Consider the following 14,551-nt stretch of genomic DNA (forward strand, 5'->3'; position numbering starts at 1 on the left):
TATTTTCAAACAGGATAGGAACAGTCTTTTATTCACGTAGATAAACAAAAAACCAAACGTAATTAGTCCCAACAAACCTGGGTTTAGTCAAGAAGTCCGAATTGCTTGCTGTATACTAGAAATGAATGGTTGTCTGTGACAACCGGCCACTCCCAAACCCCTCCTATTTATTTCCCAGCCGGGGAGGGGCTGGCTATCATCTGCATTTGCCTCTCCCTGAGAGCTGGCTTATTGCTTTCCATTGCTCTCCTCTCCCCTCTGCGCATACCGTATATACTCGAGTATAAGCCGATCCGAATATAAGCCGAGGCACCTAATTTTACCACAAAAAACTGGGAAAAACTATTGACTCGAGTATAAGCCGAGGGTGGGAAATGAGGCAGCTACTGGTCAATGTAAAAAATAAAGATAGAGCCAAGTAAAATAACATGAATATTTATTTGAACGAAAAACAATAAAAGTGCAAAAGGGGGAAGGAGGATTCCCAGCTTTAGAAAATTTAGAACTACGCCGCCTTTGGTATGACCTGAGCATAGCTCATAAAATTATCTGCTACAATGTACTTCCTATCAATGACTACTTCAGCTTCAACCACAACAATACACGAGAACACAATAGATTCAAACTTAAAAGTGAACCTCTCCAATCTAGATTGCAGAAAATGTGACTTCAGTAACAGAGTTGTTAATGCCTGGAATGTGCTACCTGACTCTGTGGTCTCTTCCCAAAATCCCCAAAGCCTTAACCAAAGACTATCTAGTATTGACCTCACCCCATTCCTAAGAGGTCTGTAAGGGGCGTGCATAAGAGCACCAGCGTGCCTACCGTCCCTGTCCTAATGTTCCCTTTAGTTGTATTCCTTTTATGTATTCAATTCATGCTTATATTTATATAATTATTTAATATGTATTTGACAAAATAAAATGAATGAATGAATGAATAGAATAGAATAGAATAGAATTTTATTGGCTAAGTGTGATTGGACACACAAGGAATGAATGAATGAATGAATGAATGAGTGAGTGAGTTACTTCAACAACATTGTCTCACAGAAATTGACAATACAACTGCAAGCATGAAAATGAGTCCTCCTTTAGCTTCCAAGGGACCAGGGTGCCTCTGAAGGTCAGTGCTCTAAGCACTAAGAACCCAGCACAAATCTAAGCCTGTATGCACACCAATAGTGAAAATACCCTGCACAGTGTCTCTTGGCAGAGAAGGTTAATTTTCATAGACGTTGGGGTGGCTCTTTTTTTTTTTTGGCAGGGCAATAAGGGTCTCTAATATCATTAAACCCAAGTGTGAGGAAAAAGACAGCAGCTAAAATGTTAAGGCCAGTTGTGTGACCTTCTCCAATACAGTTGGCCTGGCTGTTTGCCAAAACTTAAAACACCCTCCCATCCCCCCCTCCCTGCTAAAGCTTCTTTCTTAAAACAATTGTGGTCTTTGCCTTTCATGTCGCTCAACCTTTCACCTGCCAGGTTCCTAGCCCTTCACCCTTGACCCACTGCTGTGTTTGCTTAGCATTGTGCCAATCGACTTTAGAAGTCTGTGTGTGTGTGTGTGTGTGTGAGAGAGAGAGAGAGAGAGAGGGAGGGAGGGAGGGAGTGCAAAAGGGGGAAGGAGGATTCCCAGCTCTAAACAAAGGGAAATCCCGGAATGCCAGCGCGAAAGGCGGTGCTCGCGTTCCTCCTCCCTTGCTCAAAAGCCCCAATAACCTTCACCAGCAAGGCAGACCCCCACGGGAAGGAAGGGACAGGCTGACTCACGAGCATCTGGCTGAAGAGCAGCTGCTCCAGGTCGCCCAGCACGGTGAAGCACGGAGGAGAAGAAAGAATGAAAGAAGGGAGGAACGGCCTCCTCTCTCTCTCTCTCTCTTCCAGCGCCGGAAGGGGACTAGGAACACAGGCGTGCACACACGCCCAGCTTCTGAAGCACGGAGGAGAAGAAAGAATGAAAGAAGGGAGGAACGGCCCTCCTTTCTCTCTCTCTCTTCCAGCGCCGGAAGGGGACTAGGAACACAGGCGTGCACACACGCCCAGCTTCTGAAGCACGGAGGAGAAGAAAGAATGAAAGAAGGGAGGAACGGCCCTCCTTTCTCTCTCTCTCTTCCAGCGCCGGAAGGGGACTAGGAACACAGGCGTGCACACACACGCCCAGCTTCTGAAGCACGGAGGAGAAGAAAGAATGAAAGAAGGAGGAACGGCCTCCTTTCTCTCTCTCTCTCTCTTCCAGCGCCGCGGAAGGGGGACTAGGGAACACAGGCGTGCACACACACGCCCAGCTTCTGAAGCACGGAGGGAGAAGAAAGAATGAAAGAAGGGGAGGAACGGCCCCTCCTTTCTCTCTCTCTCTCTCTTCCAGCGCCGCGGAAGGGGGACTAGGGAACACAGGCGTGCACACACACGCCCAGCTTCTGAAGCACGGAGGGAGAAGAAAGAATGAAAGAAGGGGAGGAACGGCCCCTCCTTTCTCTCTCTCTCTCTCTTCCAACGGGAAAACGCTCTTTCGCTTGCGGGGGAGAGGAGGGAGGGAGGGAGGGAGGTTGGCTTATTCAACCCTTCCCGGCTAGCCATCCAGCCCTTCCCAGGAGAAGGCGAGGAGGCTATGCATTGGCGCGGGGAAGCCCTGGCGGTGCAGTCCTTCTCGGCTGAGGGAGGGAGGGTTTCCCCGACCGCGCGAGCTCGCCGCCGCGAGAGCCACCCCAAAGGCCAGAAGAAAAGGTCATTCCATCGGAGTAATGGAGCGAAGGCTCCTTCCTCTCCCGCCTTACCCATGCTGTGCGAGCCCGGCTGGGCTGCAACACCGCCGCCGCCGCTCCTTCCTCAGCCTCCCGGGCCTCGCGCTCTAGCAGCCGCCAAGCTCAGGCCGGACTCGGCAGCTCCCCATCAGCACTCGCACGGCGCGATTCGGGCAGGAGGAGTCGGGCTCGCTCCGTGGCGGTGGCGCCTCCGCCGCCTCCGCCGCCGCCGCCGCCACCACCGCCACGGAGCGAGCCCGACTCCTCCTGCCCAAATCGCGCCGTGCGAGTGCTGATGGGGAGCTGCCGAGTCCGGCCTGAGCTTGGCGGCTGCTAGAGCGCGAGCCCCGGGAGGCTGAGGAAGGGGCGGCGGCGGCGGGGGTCGAGCCCCGGCGGGGTCGCTCAGCATGGGTAAGGCGGAGAGGAAGGAGCCTTCGCCCATTACTCGATGGAATGACCTTTCTTCTGGCCTTTGGGTGGCTCGCGCGGCGAAGCGCGGGTCGGGAAACCTCCTCCTCAGCCGAGAAGGCTGGCGGCTCCCCTGCCCAGCCCTCTCACTGCACCACCAGGGCTTCCCCGCGCCAATGCACAGCCCGCCAAGTTTGCGCCGTCCGCCCACCAGACACGGGAATGGGGGCCGGCCTGGGGGCGGCAAATCCCGCGGGACCTCGGCGGGGCCCCTCCCCGTCCCTCCCATGGGGGTCCGCTCGTACCCCTCCTGTGCGGGGTTCCCGAAGACGTAGACTCGAGTATAAGCCGAGGGGGCGCTTTTCAGCACAAAAAACGTGCTGAAAAACTCGGCTTATACTCGAGTATATACGGTACATGCATCTGGGATGGGCTCCATCTGTTTCTCCCCCTTACTCAGCTCAGGCCCCGAAGACAGCTGTCTCTCCACCTGGCGGAGAACGGAAGGCCCCGGCTCTGCCTCTGTCTCTGATGCTGTTTCCTTATCAGAACTTTCGAAGCTGGCCCAGACTCTCCCTCCACCTCCTCTGCTGCCAACTCTGCTGGCAGGTGACAGGCCACCACAACTATATTTATCATGACAACAACCCCCTTCGTTCCGCAAAGCTACTGGGTGAAAAGCCTATACCCCCCATCCCACACAAACTGTTGTGACCCAGGTCCAAGTAGGCGACGCCACCATTGGCTGTGGGGGATCGGGACCACAACACAAACCTGGCCATCTGTTTGTATGCCTCCTCAGCCACAGCAAAGATGTGGGGGTCCATGTCCCCCATATTTTGGCCACTGTAGGCATTGATGATGTCTTCGCCATAGATAGGCAGCTGCTCGTAAGGATTTATGGCAACTAAAACTATACCTGAAACAAAATAATAACAAAAGACAGGGAAAAGCAGTGGAATTAATTCAGGAACGATTTACCATGTTGAACTGCAACTACCACAATAATAAAGCATTTCCCTTTCTGTTTGTCAGTGCATTGGCTAAATAAGGTAGCTGATATCATACAGATGTAATCTGAGTGGTCATCTGTAGGAGACTCAGCTTCCAGCGTGGAAGGGGGACTAGGAACACAGGCGTGCACACACGCCCAGCTTCTGAAGCACGGAGGAGAAGAAAGAATGAAAGAAGGAGGAACGCCCTCCTTTCTCTCTCTCTCTTCCAGCGCCGCGGAAGGGGGACTAGGGAACACAGGCGTGCACACACGCCCAGCTTCTGAAGCACGGAGGGAGAAGAAAGAATGAAAGAAGGGGAGGAACGGCCCCTCCTTTCTCTCTCTCTCTCTCTTCCAGCGCCGCGGAAGGGGGACTAGGGAACACAGGCGTGCACACACACGCCCAGCTTCTGAAGCACGGAGGGAGAAGAAAGAATGAAAGAAGGGGAGGAACGGCCCCTCCTTTCTCTCTCTCTCTCTCTTCCAACGGGAAAACGCTCTTTCGCTTGCGGGGGAGAGGAGGGAGGGAGGGAGGGAGAGGGTGGCATATTCAACCCTTCCCGGCTAGCCATCCAGCCCTTCCCAGGAGAAGGCGAGGAGGCTATGCATTGGCGCGGGGAAGCCCTGGCGGTGCAGTCCTTCTCGGCTGAGGGAGGGAGGGTTTCCCCGACCGCGCGAGCTCGCCGCCGCGAGAGCCACCCCAAAGGCCAGAAGAAAAGGTCATTCCATCGGAGTAATGGAGCGAAGGCTCCTTCCTCTCCCGCCTTACCCATGCTGTGCGAGCCCGGCTGGGCTGCAACACCGCCGCCGCCGCTCCTTCCTCAGCCTCCCGGGCCTCGCGCTCTAGCAGCCGCCAAGCTCAGGCCGGACTCGGCAGCTCCCCATCAGCACTCGCACGGCGCGATTCGGGCAGGAGGAGTCGGGCTCGCTCCGTGGCGGTGGCGGCGCCTCCGCCGCCACCGCCGCCACCACCGCCACGGAGCGAGCCCGACCTCCTGCCCGAATCGCGCGGCGAGTGCTGATGGGGAGCTGCCGAGTCCGGCCTGAGCTTGGCGGCTGCTAGAGCGCGAGCCCCGGGAGGCTGAGGAAGGAGCGGCGGCGGCGGGGTTGCAGCCCAGCCGGCTCGCACAGCATGGGTAAGGCGGAGAGGAAGGAGCCTTCGCCCATTACTCCGATGGAATGACCTTTCTTCTGGCCTTTGGGTGGCTCTCGCGGCGGCTCAGCGGTCGGGAAACCTCCTCCTCAGCCGAGAAGGCTGGCGGCCCTGCCCAGCCCTCTCACTGCACCACCAGGGCTTCCCGCGCCAATGCACAGCCCGCCAAGTTTGCGCCGTCCGCCCACCAGACACGGGAATGGGGCGGCCTGGGGCGACAAATCGCGAGACCTCGGCGGGCCCGCTCCCGTCCCTCCCATGGGAGTCCGCTCGTACCCCTCCTGTGCGGGTTCCCGAAGGCGTGAACTCGAGTATAAGCCGAGGCGCTTTTCAGCACAAAAAGCGTGCTGAAAAACTCGCTTATACTCGGTATATACGGTACATGCATCTGGGATGGGCTCCATCTGTTTCTCCCCCTTACTCAGCTCAGGCCCCGAAGACAGCTGCCTCTCCACCTGGCGGAGAACGGAAGGCCCCGGCTCTGCCTCTGTCTCTGATGCTGTTTCCTTATCAGAACTTTCGAAGCTGGCCCAGACTCTCCCTCCACCTCCTCTGCTGCCAACTCTGCTGGCAGGTGACAGGCCACCACAACTATATTTATCATGACAACAACCCCCTTCGTTCCGCAAAGCTACTGGGTGAAAAGCCTATACCCCCCATCCCACACAAACTGTTGTGACCCAGGTCCAAGTAGGCGACGCCACCATTGGCTGTGGGGGATCGGGACCACAACACAAACCTGGCCATCTGTTTGTATGCCTCCTCAGCCACAGCAAAGATGTGGGGGTCCATGTCCCCCATATTTTGGCCACTGTAGGCATTGATGATGTCTTCGCCATAGATAGGCAGCTGCTCGTAAGGATTTATGGCAACTAAAACTATACCTGAAACAAAATAATAACAAAAGACAGGGAAAAGCAGTGGAATTAATTCAGGAACGATTTCGCCCATGTTGAACTGCAACTACCACAATAATAAAGCATTTCCCCTTTCTGTTTGTCAGTGCATTGGCTAAATAAGGTAGCTGATATCATACAGATGTAATCTGAGTGGTCATCTGTAGGAGACTCAGCTTCCAGCGTGAGTCATGGTTGACTAGAGTACGGGTCTGCAACCTTAAACAAAGAGCCATTTGGACCCGTTTCCCACAGAAAAGAAAACACTGGGAGCCACAAAACCCTTCCCATGCCTGACTATTTCTTGAGTGGCCACAAAACTAGCATATGTAGTTGAATTAAATGTTCTGTTTTCTTCTGAAACTTTTCTTTTCTTGGATTTATCCATGGTTGGCCTACCGGAGGTTGAAAAGCTCAATAAATCCCGTGCCAGCTGATGTCGCACACTGGCGGTTGTGACACATATTTCAAATGACAGGGAACCACAGCAGAGGGGTGAAAGAGTCACATGCGGCTCCAGAGCCACAGGTGGCTGACCCCTGGACTAGGGACATCTCTATGAGTGAACAATGACTATTATGAAGAATGAAGGACCGGGAGGTAGACCAGCCCTTCAAAGGAGTGAACAGGAAATCACCCACAAGTGCTTTGAATGCTAACTCCTGACGGGGTGTCCATAAAAGAATAGTTTCCCATGGATTTGAATGCCAGGAGCCAAATTTTTTACTCTTAGCACCAACAGAGCGTTTGACAAGGACACTTTAGTAAGGATACTAAGCTCTAACTCACTTTCTAGTAACATTTGGAAATGTTCAATTTAACTACTTTATGGACATTAGAGATCTTCAGAATAGTGAATTTAATTAGATACCTGATGAGTTTTACTTTCTCTGGATTTAAAAAAAATTGAACGGGGATTTAAGAATTTAAAATAATATACCCCCAAAAAATTATGTTTTTTTGCAAAAAGCAAAAAGATTAAGTTCTAAACAGATTGGGAGACCAGAGAGATTTGGAATATTGGTTATTTTTGCCGTAAGGTTTGAAAAACAGGTATGTAATTAAATCACATACTAGAGAAAGATAACTAAAAAAGAACTAAACCCATATGAGGAGGCTCGGTGAAGGTTGCTAATGGACACTAGAGGGAACTAAAGGACCAGGCTGGAAAAAACTGAAATGGCTACGCTGGCTATTGGAAATACAAACGACAAATCAAGAAGACTTGTAAAAAACAGAATGGGAATAGTAATCTATGGAGAAGGGAAAAGGCATTGAAAAACTTTCTTAAATTTATAGAAAATTTATTTTTAAAAACTCTGCTTAAATCTCCTAATTCTCATGCATTTTTAAGATGTTAAAAATGCATGAAAATGAAGAGATTTAAGCAGAGTTTTTAAAAGATGTTCCCATTTTTTAAAAGAACTTCCCTTGTTGCACCAACTTCCAAGAAACCGATGAAAGATCTATAATTGTGTCACAGATGCACACAATGCATGCACAGATCATCCCAACAACTGAAAACACAGATGTGTCCTGTGACTTTGCTCAATAAACTTTACCCAGTAAAGGTTTAAAATAGCATCTAACAAGTTCAGGTAAGCTTCATCCTTCTATATATGTGACAGCTATATTGTGTCTATTCTACAAACTTACTTGATACCAATCCATGCCAAGACTGGAAAAAAAAATTGCATCATGGTGGTTTTACGCAACCAGCGAAGATATAGAAGTTTCACGAGTTGTGAAAGAAATATTATAATTTTTCTTTCAGAACTGCAATTTTTTTAAAATTCTTGACCTAGAATGTACCATTCAGGGGTGAAATTTGACCGGCTCGGACCGGCTCGGGCGAACCGGTAGGGATGATTTGAATCGGTTTGCCGAACCGGTAAAAACCACCCCTGGTTGGCCCCGCCCACCCCCGCCCAGTCGCTGCTCCCCCCTTCCAGCCACTCACTCCCCCCTTCTGGCCGCTCAACCCACTCATCCACCCCCACCTTATTGGGCGAGACTTTTCTCCCTCCATTCACAGCGGAGCTGCTGCTCCCTTTATGGTCCCCCCCCCAGAGACTACCTTAAAGGGACAGGCTGCAGCAGCTCTGCTGTGAATGGAAGGAGAGAAATTCGGCTTCTCTCTGCCACAGAATTCAACGTTAAATGCTGCAGCAGAGAGAATCCGAAGTTTTCTCCCTCCATTCACAGCGGAGCTGCTGCAGCCTGTCCTTTTAAGGTACTTCCACCCCCAGGAGGGAGGGGGCCAACGGGGGGTACCATAAAGGGAGCAGCAGCTCCGCTGTGAATGGAGGGAGAAAAGTTTGGCTTCTCTCTGCCACAGCATTCACTATGAGCCCTTTCGTTGCTTATACACACATTTTTTCCTACCGGGTTCTGTGGGCGTGGCTTGGTGGTGATGGGGTCATGTGACTGAGTGGGCATGAGTGACATCGAGTTGGCCATGCCCACTCAGTCACAGGGCCCGCCCCCACCAAGCCACGCCCCCAGAACTGGGAGGGGAAAAAATTGAATGTCACCACTGGTGCCTTTTACCTACCAACACTAATGAGGAGTAACATGAAAGAGACTTCAGAGGATCTGTGCTTACCACAATATGTATAAATGAGTTTTGAGTCTATAAATCGAACTTTGAGATTGTGGAGAACAGCAGGTTCATGAAGATAGCTGAGTGCTGTCAGGTCATTTTCACCCACAAGTATATCTGGATTTCGCAGGGGTGGTAGGTCCTTAGACTTAGCATCAAGTTTATATTCAATATCCTAAAAAAAGAAATAAAAAAATTACATTTGGAGAACATTTTGTAGTTTTTTTTCCACAATGTTCCTTTGGTGTGTGAATTAAAGGGAAAACTTTTTATTCACACACCTAAGAAAGAGATCTTAGCAGCTTACAAACTTTTTCCTGAAGTTGGTTGTTATGGTATATATCCTGTTTCCCCCAAAATAAGACATCCCCTGATAATAAGCTCAATCAGGCTTTTGAGCACATGGCAATAAAGCCAAGCACTTATTTCAGGGTTCAAAAAAAATATAAGACAGGGTCTTATTTTCAGGGAAACACGGTAGTACATGAAGTACTCTTTTAATGGTTTTTATTTATTTTTTAAATAAAAAAATTTTTTAAGGATACTTTAAAGCCAATTGGAAGACTTTGGTAGCAGATAATGCAAATTCCAAATAAATAGAATCATATCATAAAACCAAAGAGTTCAGAATCAAAGTATAACAAACCTTACTAAATATAACGGTAAAATTAACATTACCTTGCCATCCTCAAGTCGAAGATGCAGGACTTTGTCGCCTGGTTTATAATCTTTGAAAAGTTCTGCCGACTTCCACACTAGTTCTGAATCGGGTATCCAAATCCTTGCATACTAAAAAAAAAAAAAACCCAACCAAAAACAATTGTAACAGTTATCTGGTTTTGAAGGGATTTAAAATAGGAGCATAACCACACTTATCAACAACATTTGCAGCTCCTTTCTCAATATTATGTATTTCTGATCTTTTTCTTCTTAATTAATACCCTATTTGCAAATTAAAACTAGTTTTAAAAAAGATAAGGAACAATTTGGCATAAACAGGGAACAATCAGAATTAGAGAAAATATTATTAGGATCAGGGAGAAAAATGATTACAAATATTTATAATTACCTATTAAGATACAAATTGGAAGAAGAGACAGTGAAAGAAATGATGATAAGTTGGGCTAGGAATTTTGGATATACTGTAGAATTGGAAAAATTGGAAAAATTGTGGGAAACAAATTACAAATTGACTATGGCAGTAACATATAAAGAAAATATCTATAAAATGTTTTATAGGTGGCATTTAGCACCAGCGAGATTGGCAAAAATGTACCCCAATCTGTCACCTAAGTGTTGGAGATGTGGCCACAAATTAGGAACTTACTACCACATGTGGTGGATGTGCCCTAGTGCTAAGAATTGTTGGCATAAGATCAAAAGATGGTTAGAAAAGATTACACTCCAAAAGATTGATTTTAAACTAGAGGTGTTTCTTCTAAGAATGATTGATAAGAAAATTGAAAAACGTCTATACTATATACATAACATAACATAACATCAGAGTTGGAAGGGACCTTGGAGGCCTTCTAGTCCAACCCCCTGCCCAGGCAGGAAACCCTACACCATCTCAGTCAGATGGTTATCCAACATTTTCTTAAAAATTTCCAGTGTTGGAGCATTCACAACTTCTGAAGGCAAGTCGTTCCACTTATTAATTGTTCTAACTGTCAGGAAATTTCTCCTTAGTTCTAAGTTGCTTCTTTCTTTGATCAGTTTCCACCCATTGCTTCTTGTTCTACCCTCAGGTGCTTTGGAGAACAGCCCGACTCCCTCTTCTTTGTGGCAGCCCGAGATATTGGAACACAGCTATCATGTCTCCCCTAGTCCTTCTTTTTGTTAAACTAGACATACCCAGTTCCTGCAACCGTTCTTCATATGTTTTAGCCTCCAGTCCCCTAATCATCTTTGTTGCTCTTCTCTGCACTCTTTCTAGAGTCTCAACATCTTTTTTACATCGTGGCGACCAAAACTGGATGCAATATTCCAAGTGTGGCCTTACCAAGGCATTATAAAGTGGTACTAACACTTCACGTGATCTTGATTCTATCCCTCTGTTTATGCAGCCCAGAACTGTGTTGGCTTTTTTAACAGCTGCTGCACACTGCTGGCTCATATCTAAATGGTTATCCACTAGGACTCCAAGATCCCTCTCACAGGTACTACTATTGAGCAAGGTACCACATATACGGTACTGGTGCATTTTGTTTTTTTGGCCTAAATGTAGAACCTTACTTTTTTCACTGTTGAATTTCATTTTGTTAGATAGCGCCCAATGTTCAAGTCTGTAAAGATCTTTCTGTAACTTGAGCCTATCTTCTGGAGTGTTGGCTATTCCTGCCAGCTTGGTGTCATCTGCAAATTTGATGAGTTCCCCATCTATCCCCTCGTCCAAGTCATTGATGAAGATGTTGAAGAGTACTGGGCCTAAAACAGAGCCTTGGGGTACTCCACTGCATACTTCCCTCCATGTGGATGTAGTTCCGTTGAGGACTACACGTTGAGTGCGGTTGGTCAGCCAGTTACGAATCCATCTGGTGGTGGTGCTGTCTAACCCACATTTTTCTACTTTATCTAGTAGTAGGTTATGGTCTACTTATCAAATGCTTTACTGAAGTCCAAGTAAATTATATCGACAGCATTCCTCTGGTCTACTATCGATATAATTTATCGATAGTAAATGTTATATATATATAACATTGTACATATTAATAACAACCAGAATTGCTCTGGCACAAATGTGGAAAGAAAATTAACACACCACTGGAGGAAATAGTAATTAAAAAAATCCTCAAATGTGCTACAATGGATAAAATGACAATGGAAATTAAAGAAAAAGATGATTCGGATTACTACAAAGTGTGGAACAGATTCTATGGGTAGCTAGAAAATAGAAATCAAAATGAGCAATAAGAATGTAAACTTTGACAAACTGAAATCTAAGAGTATTGAATATTGGTAAGGATAAAATACTGACTATGTCAATATACAGGATGTAAATATATATAACAAAATTGTATATAAGAATGCTCAATTTGGTTATACAAGAATAAGGGATTATTTAGAAAGACTGAATTTAATAGCATGGATAGTGTTGATACAGAAAGTTGCAATATATTAAATAATGTTGCTATATTTGTTTTGTATTTTAATTTTTGATGTATGTGTATGTCTTCTTTCCTTTTTTCTTTTTTTTTCTTTTCTTTTTTTGGTTTTTGTCTTTTTTCATTATGTTTTTGGTTTTAAAAAATGTAAAATACTCAATAAAAACTATTTTTTTTAAAAAAAATATCAAATTTGGGCTCTCCACTGGCTTTTAAATCCCTTTAAAAGATTCCATCTTTCTCTTACCAAACTCAGAATTACATCTCTGCCTCCAGCTCAGATCGCAAAGACACTGAACAAGAATGTGTTGGACTACAAAGCAGATAAGTGACGTCTACAACGAAATACATCCACCCCATCCAAAAGGTGAATCAGTTAAAGTCCCAGCAAATATTAGCAAAGATAGGTAGGAGGATAAAACTCACAGAAGTTTTGACACCAAAGGCAAAAAATAAAATAAAAAAAGGGATGAAAATATATACATGGCTAGAGAAAATGATAAAGTGATGTAGATTTAAAGCCAGAAATATTTTGTTAAGTATTTTGCCAGAAATATATAATAAAGGGAATACATATTTAATACTGCATGTTTTGACGGTTACCATGGGATTTGTTTTACCAATGGCTAGATAATAAAAATAGAAATTAAAAATCAGAAGAATACTATTATATACAAGCAAAGAATTTTGCCATCACTATATATACATAACACTATATTTATAACACTCTATGTTAAAGAAAAATGTACAAATAAAAATAATTTTTAAAAAGAAGTTCTGAGATTTTTCACTCTTTCTATTTATTAATGGATGTTAAAACTCTTTGTAGCTAAAAGGAATAGAAAAACAGAGTTGGAAGGGACCTTGGAGGTCTTCTAGTCCAACCCTCTGCTTAGGCAGGAAACCTTACACCACTTCAGACAAATGGTTATCCAACATCTTCTTAAAAACTTCCAGTGTTGGAGCATTCACAACTTCTGGAGGCAAATTGTTCCACTGATTAATTGTTCTAACTGTCAGGAAATTTCTCCTTAGTTCTAAGTTGCATCTCTCATTGATTAGTTTCCACCCGTTGCTGCTTGTCCTGCCCTCAGGTACTTTGGAAAGTACCTGAACTCAGGTACTTTGGAAAATAGTACTTGAACAGTGCTGAAATATGTCTTAACCAGTTCAGAATACTGAAACTGACCTCCTCTAAATTCTTCTGAAGATATTGCCTAGCCTGGTAAGGAAACGTTAGGAAGCCAACCCACAAGTTTGGAGAACAAATCTTCACCACTCATCGTACACCGGAGCTACAGATATCCACCACTACAGCATATGTCTTAACCTTCTGGGAATTTTGAAACATAGAATGGCAGTAGGGAACTAAGAAGTTAAAACCTTTTTAAAAGAAATTGCACATCATGCTGTTACATGGCGCTTGCTGTGCGCCATAAAAAAACCAAAAGCTTAATTACTATGGGCTACATAGACTTTACAAATTATGGTAGTTGGCATTCAAGGCAGTCTTATTTACCTACCCACAGGATCAATATCACATCTAATAATCCTAGGAAAATAATATGAATGGGGCAAGTCACTTTTTCTTTTTAACATATTTGTTTTTCTTTTGTCATCAAAGATAAAATACAGAACAGGAAAACAGTCTATGGAGAGTCTCAGTCATCCAAGTTATGGTTATCCCAAAGGTGCTATTTCAAGAGGCAAGTGGACTTTCTTGTTTCCTGAGGATACAGACAAAACTCCAAGTGGCCTCAACAACTCTCTAAAACAGGGGTCTCCAACCTTGGTCCCTTTAAGGCTTGTGGACTTCAACTCCCAGCTTTGCTGGCTGAGGGTCTCTGGGAATTGAAGTCCACAAGTCTTAAAGGGACCAAGGTTGGAGACCCCTACTCTAAAAGGATGCAAATGACCAGCTCTCTGTAAGGAATATAAACCCTTCCATTCTCCACCACCCAGTCAGAGCTGAAGAAGCTTCTTGGATGAGAAGTGAAAAGTCTTCAAAGAAAAACCAGAAAGTTGAAAAAGCGCCTTTGGGATAACCATGAACCTGGATGACAGAGAATCTCCACAGACAGTTTTCCTGTTATGTATTTTATCTGTGGTGACAAAAGAAAAATAAATATGTTAAGAAGAGAAGGTGATTTGCCACATTCATATTATGACTTGCCACAAGTGCCTTTGGGACAAAACACAGGGAAAAACTGGGGGGGGGGGGGAATCCAAGAAACATCCAATACTAATAACAAAATACATGTGGAGCTTTATATCTTTGTCGCGAAGTCCTCCTCTCTTGGACCATTGCTATAATTAGAACTGCAGAAAAAACAATGGCTACCAACCTGCCTTCCATTGAGGACCTGTATACTGCACGAGTCAAAAAGAGGTCTGAGAAAATATCTACTGACCCCTCACATCCTGGACATAAACTGTTTCAACTCCTACCTTCAAAACAATGCTCTAGAGCACTGCACACCAGAACAGCTAGACACAAGAACAATTTTTTCCCGAACGCCATCACTCTGCTAAACAAATAATTCCCTCAACACTGTCAAACTATTTACTAAATCTGCACTACTATTAATCTTCTCACCGTTCCCATCACCCATCTCCTTCCACTTATGACCGTATGATTGTAACCTTGTTGCTGG

At 45.7% G+C, this 14,551-nt stretch overlaps 1 protein-coding gene across 1 annotated transcript in view; it reads right to left on the reverse strand.

Moving 5' to 3' along the window:
• MYO5A (myosin VA) overlaps positions 1-14,551 on the reverse strand; it is a 77,399-nt gene that overhangs the window by 57,923 nt on the left and 4,925 nt on the right. The window contains exons 2-4 of the mRNA XM_058156470.1: positions 9,472-9,582; positions 8,797-8,968; positions 6,035-6,179 (exon numbers count right to left, since the gene is read on the reverse strand). Coding sequence (XP_058012453.1) covers positions 6,035-6,179; positions 8,797-8,968; positions 9,472-9,582 — 428 coding nt within the window. The remainder of the gene's footprint in view (positions 1-6,034; positions 6,180-8,796; positions 8,969-9,471; positions 9,583-14,551) is intronic.

Source organism: Ahaetulla prasina, chromosome 13 (assembly GCF_028640845.1).
Source record: "Ahaetulla prasina isolate Xishuangbanna chromosome 13, ASM2864084v1, whole genome shotgun sequence".
Lineage (NCBI taxonomy): Eukaryota > Metazoa > Chordata > Lepidosauria > Squamata > Colubridae > Ahaetulla > Ahaetulla prasina.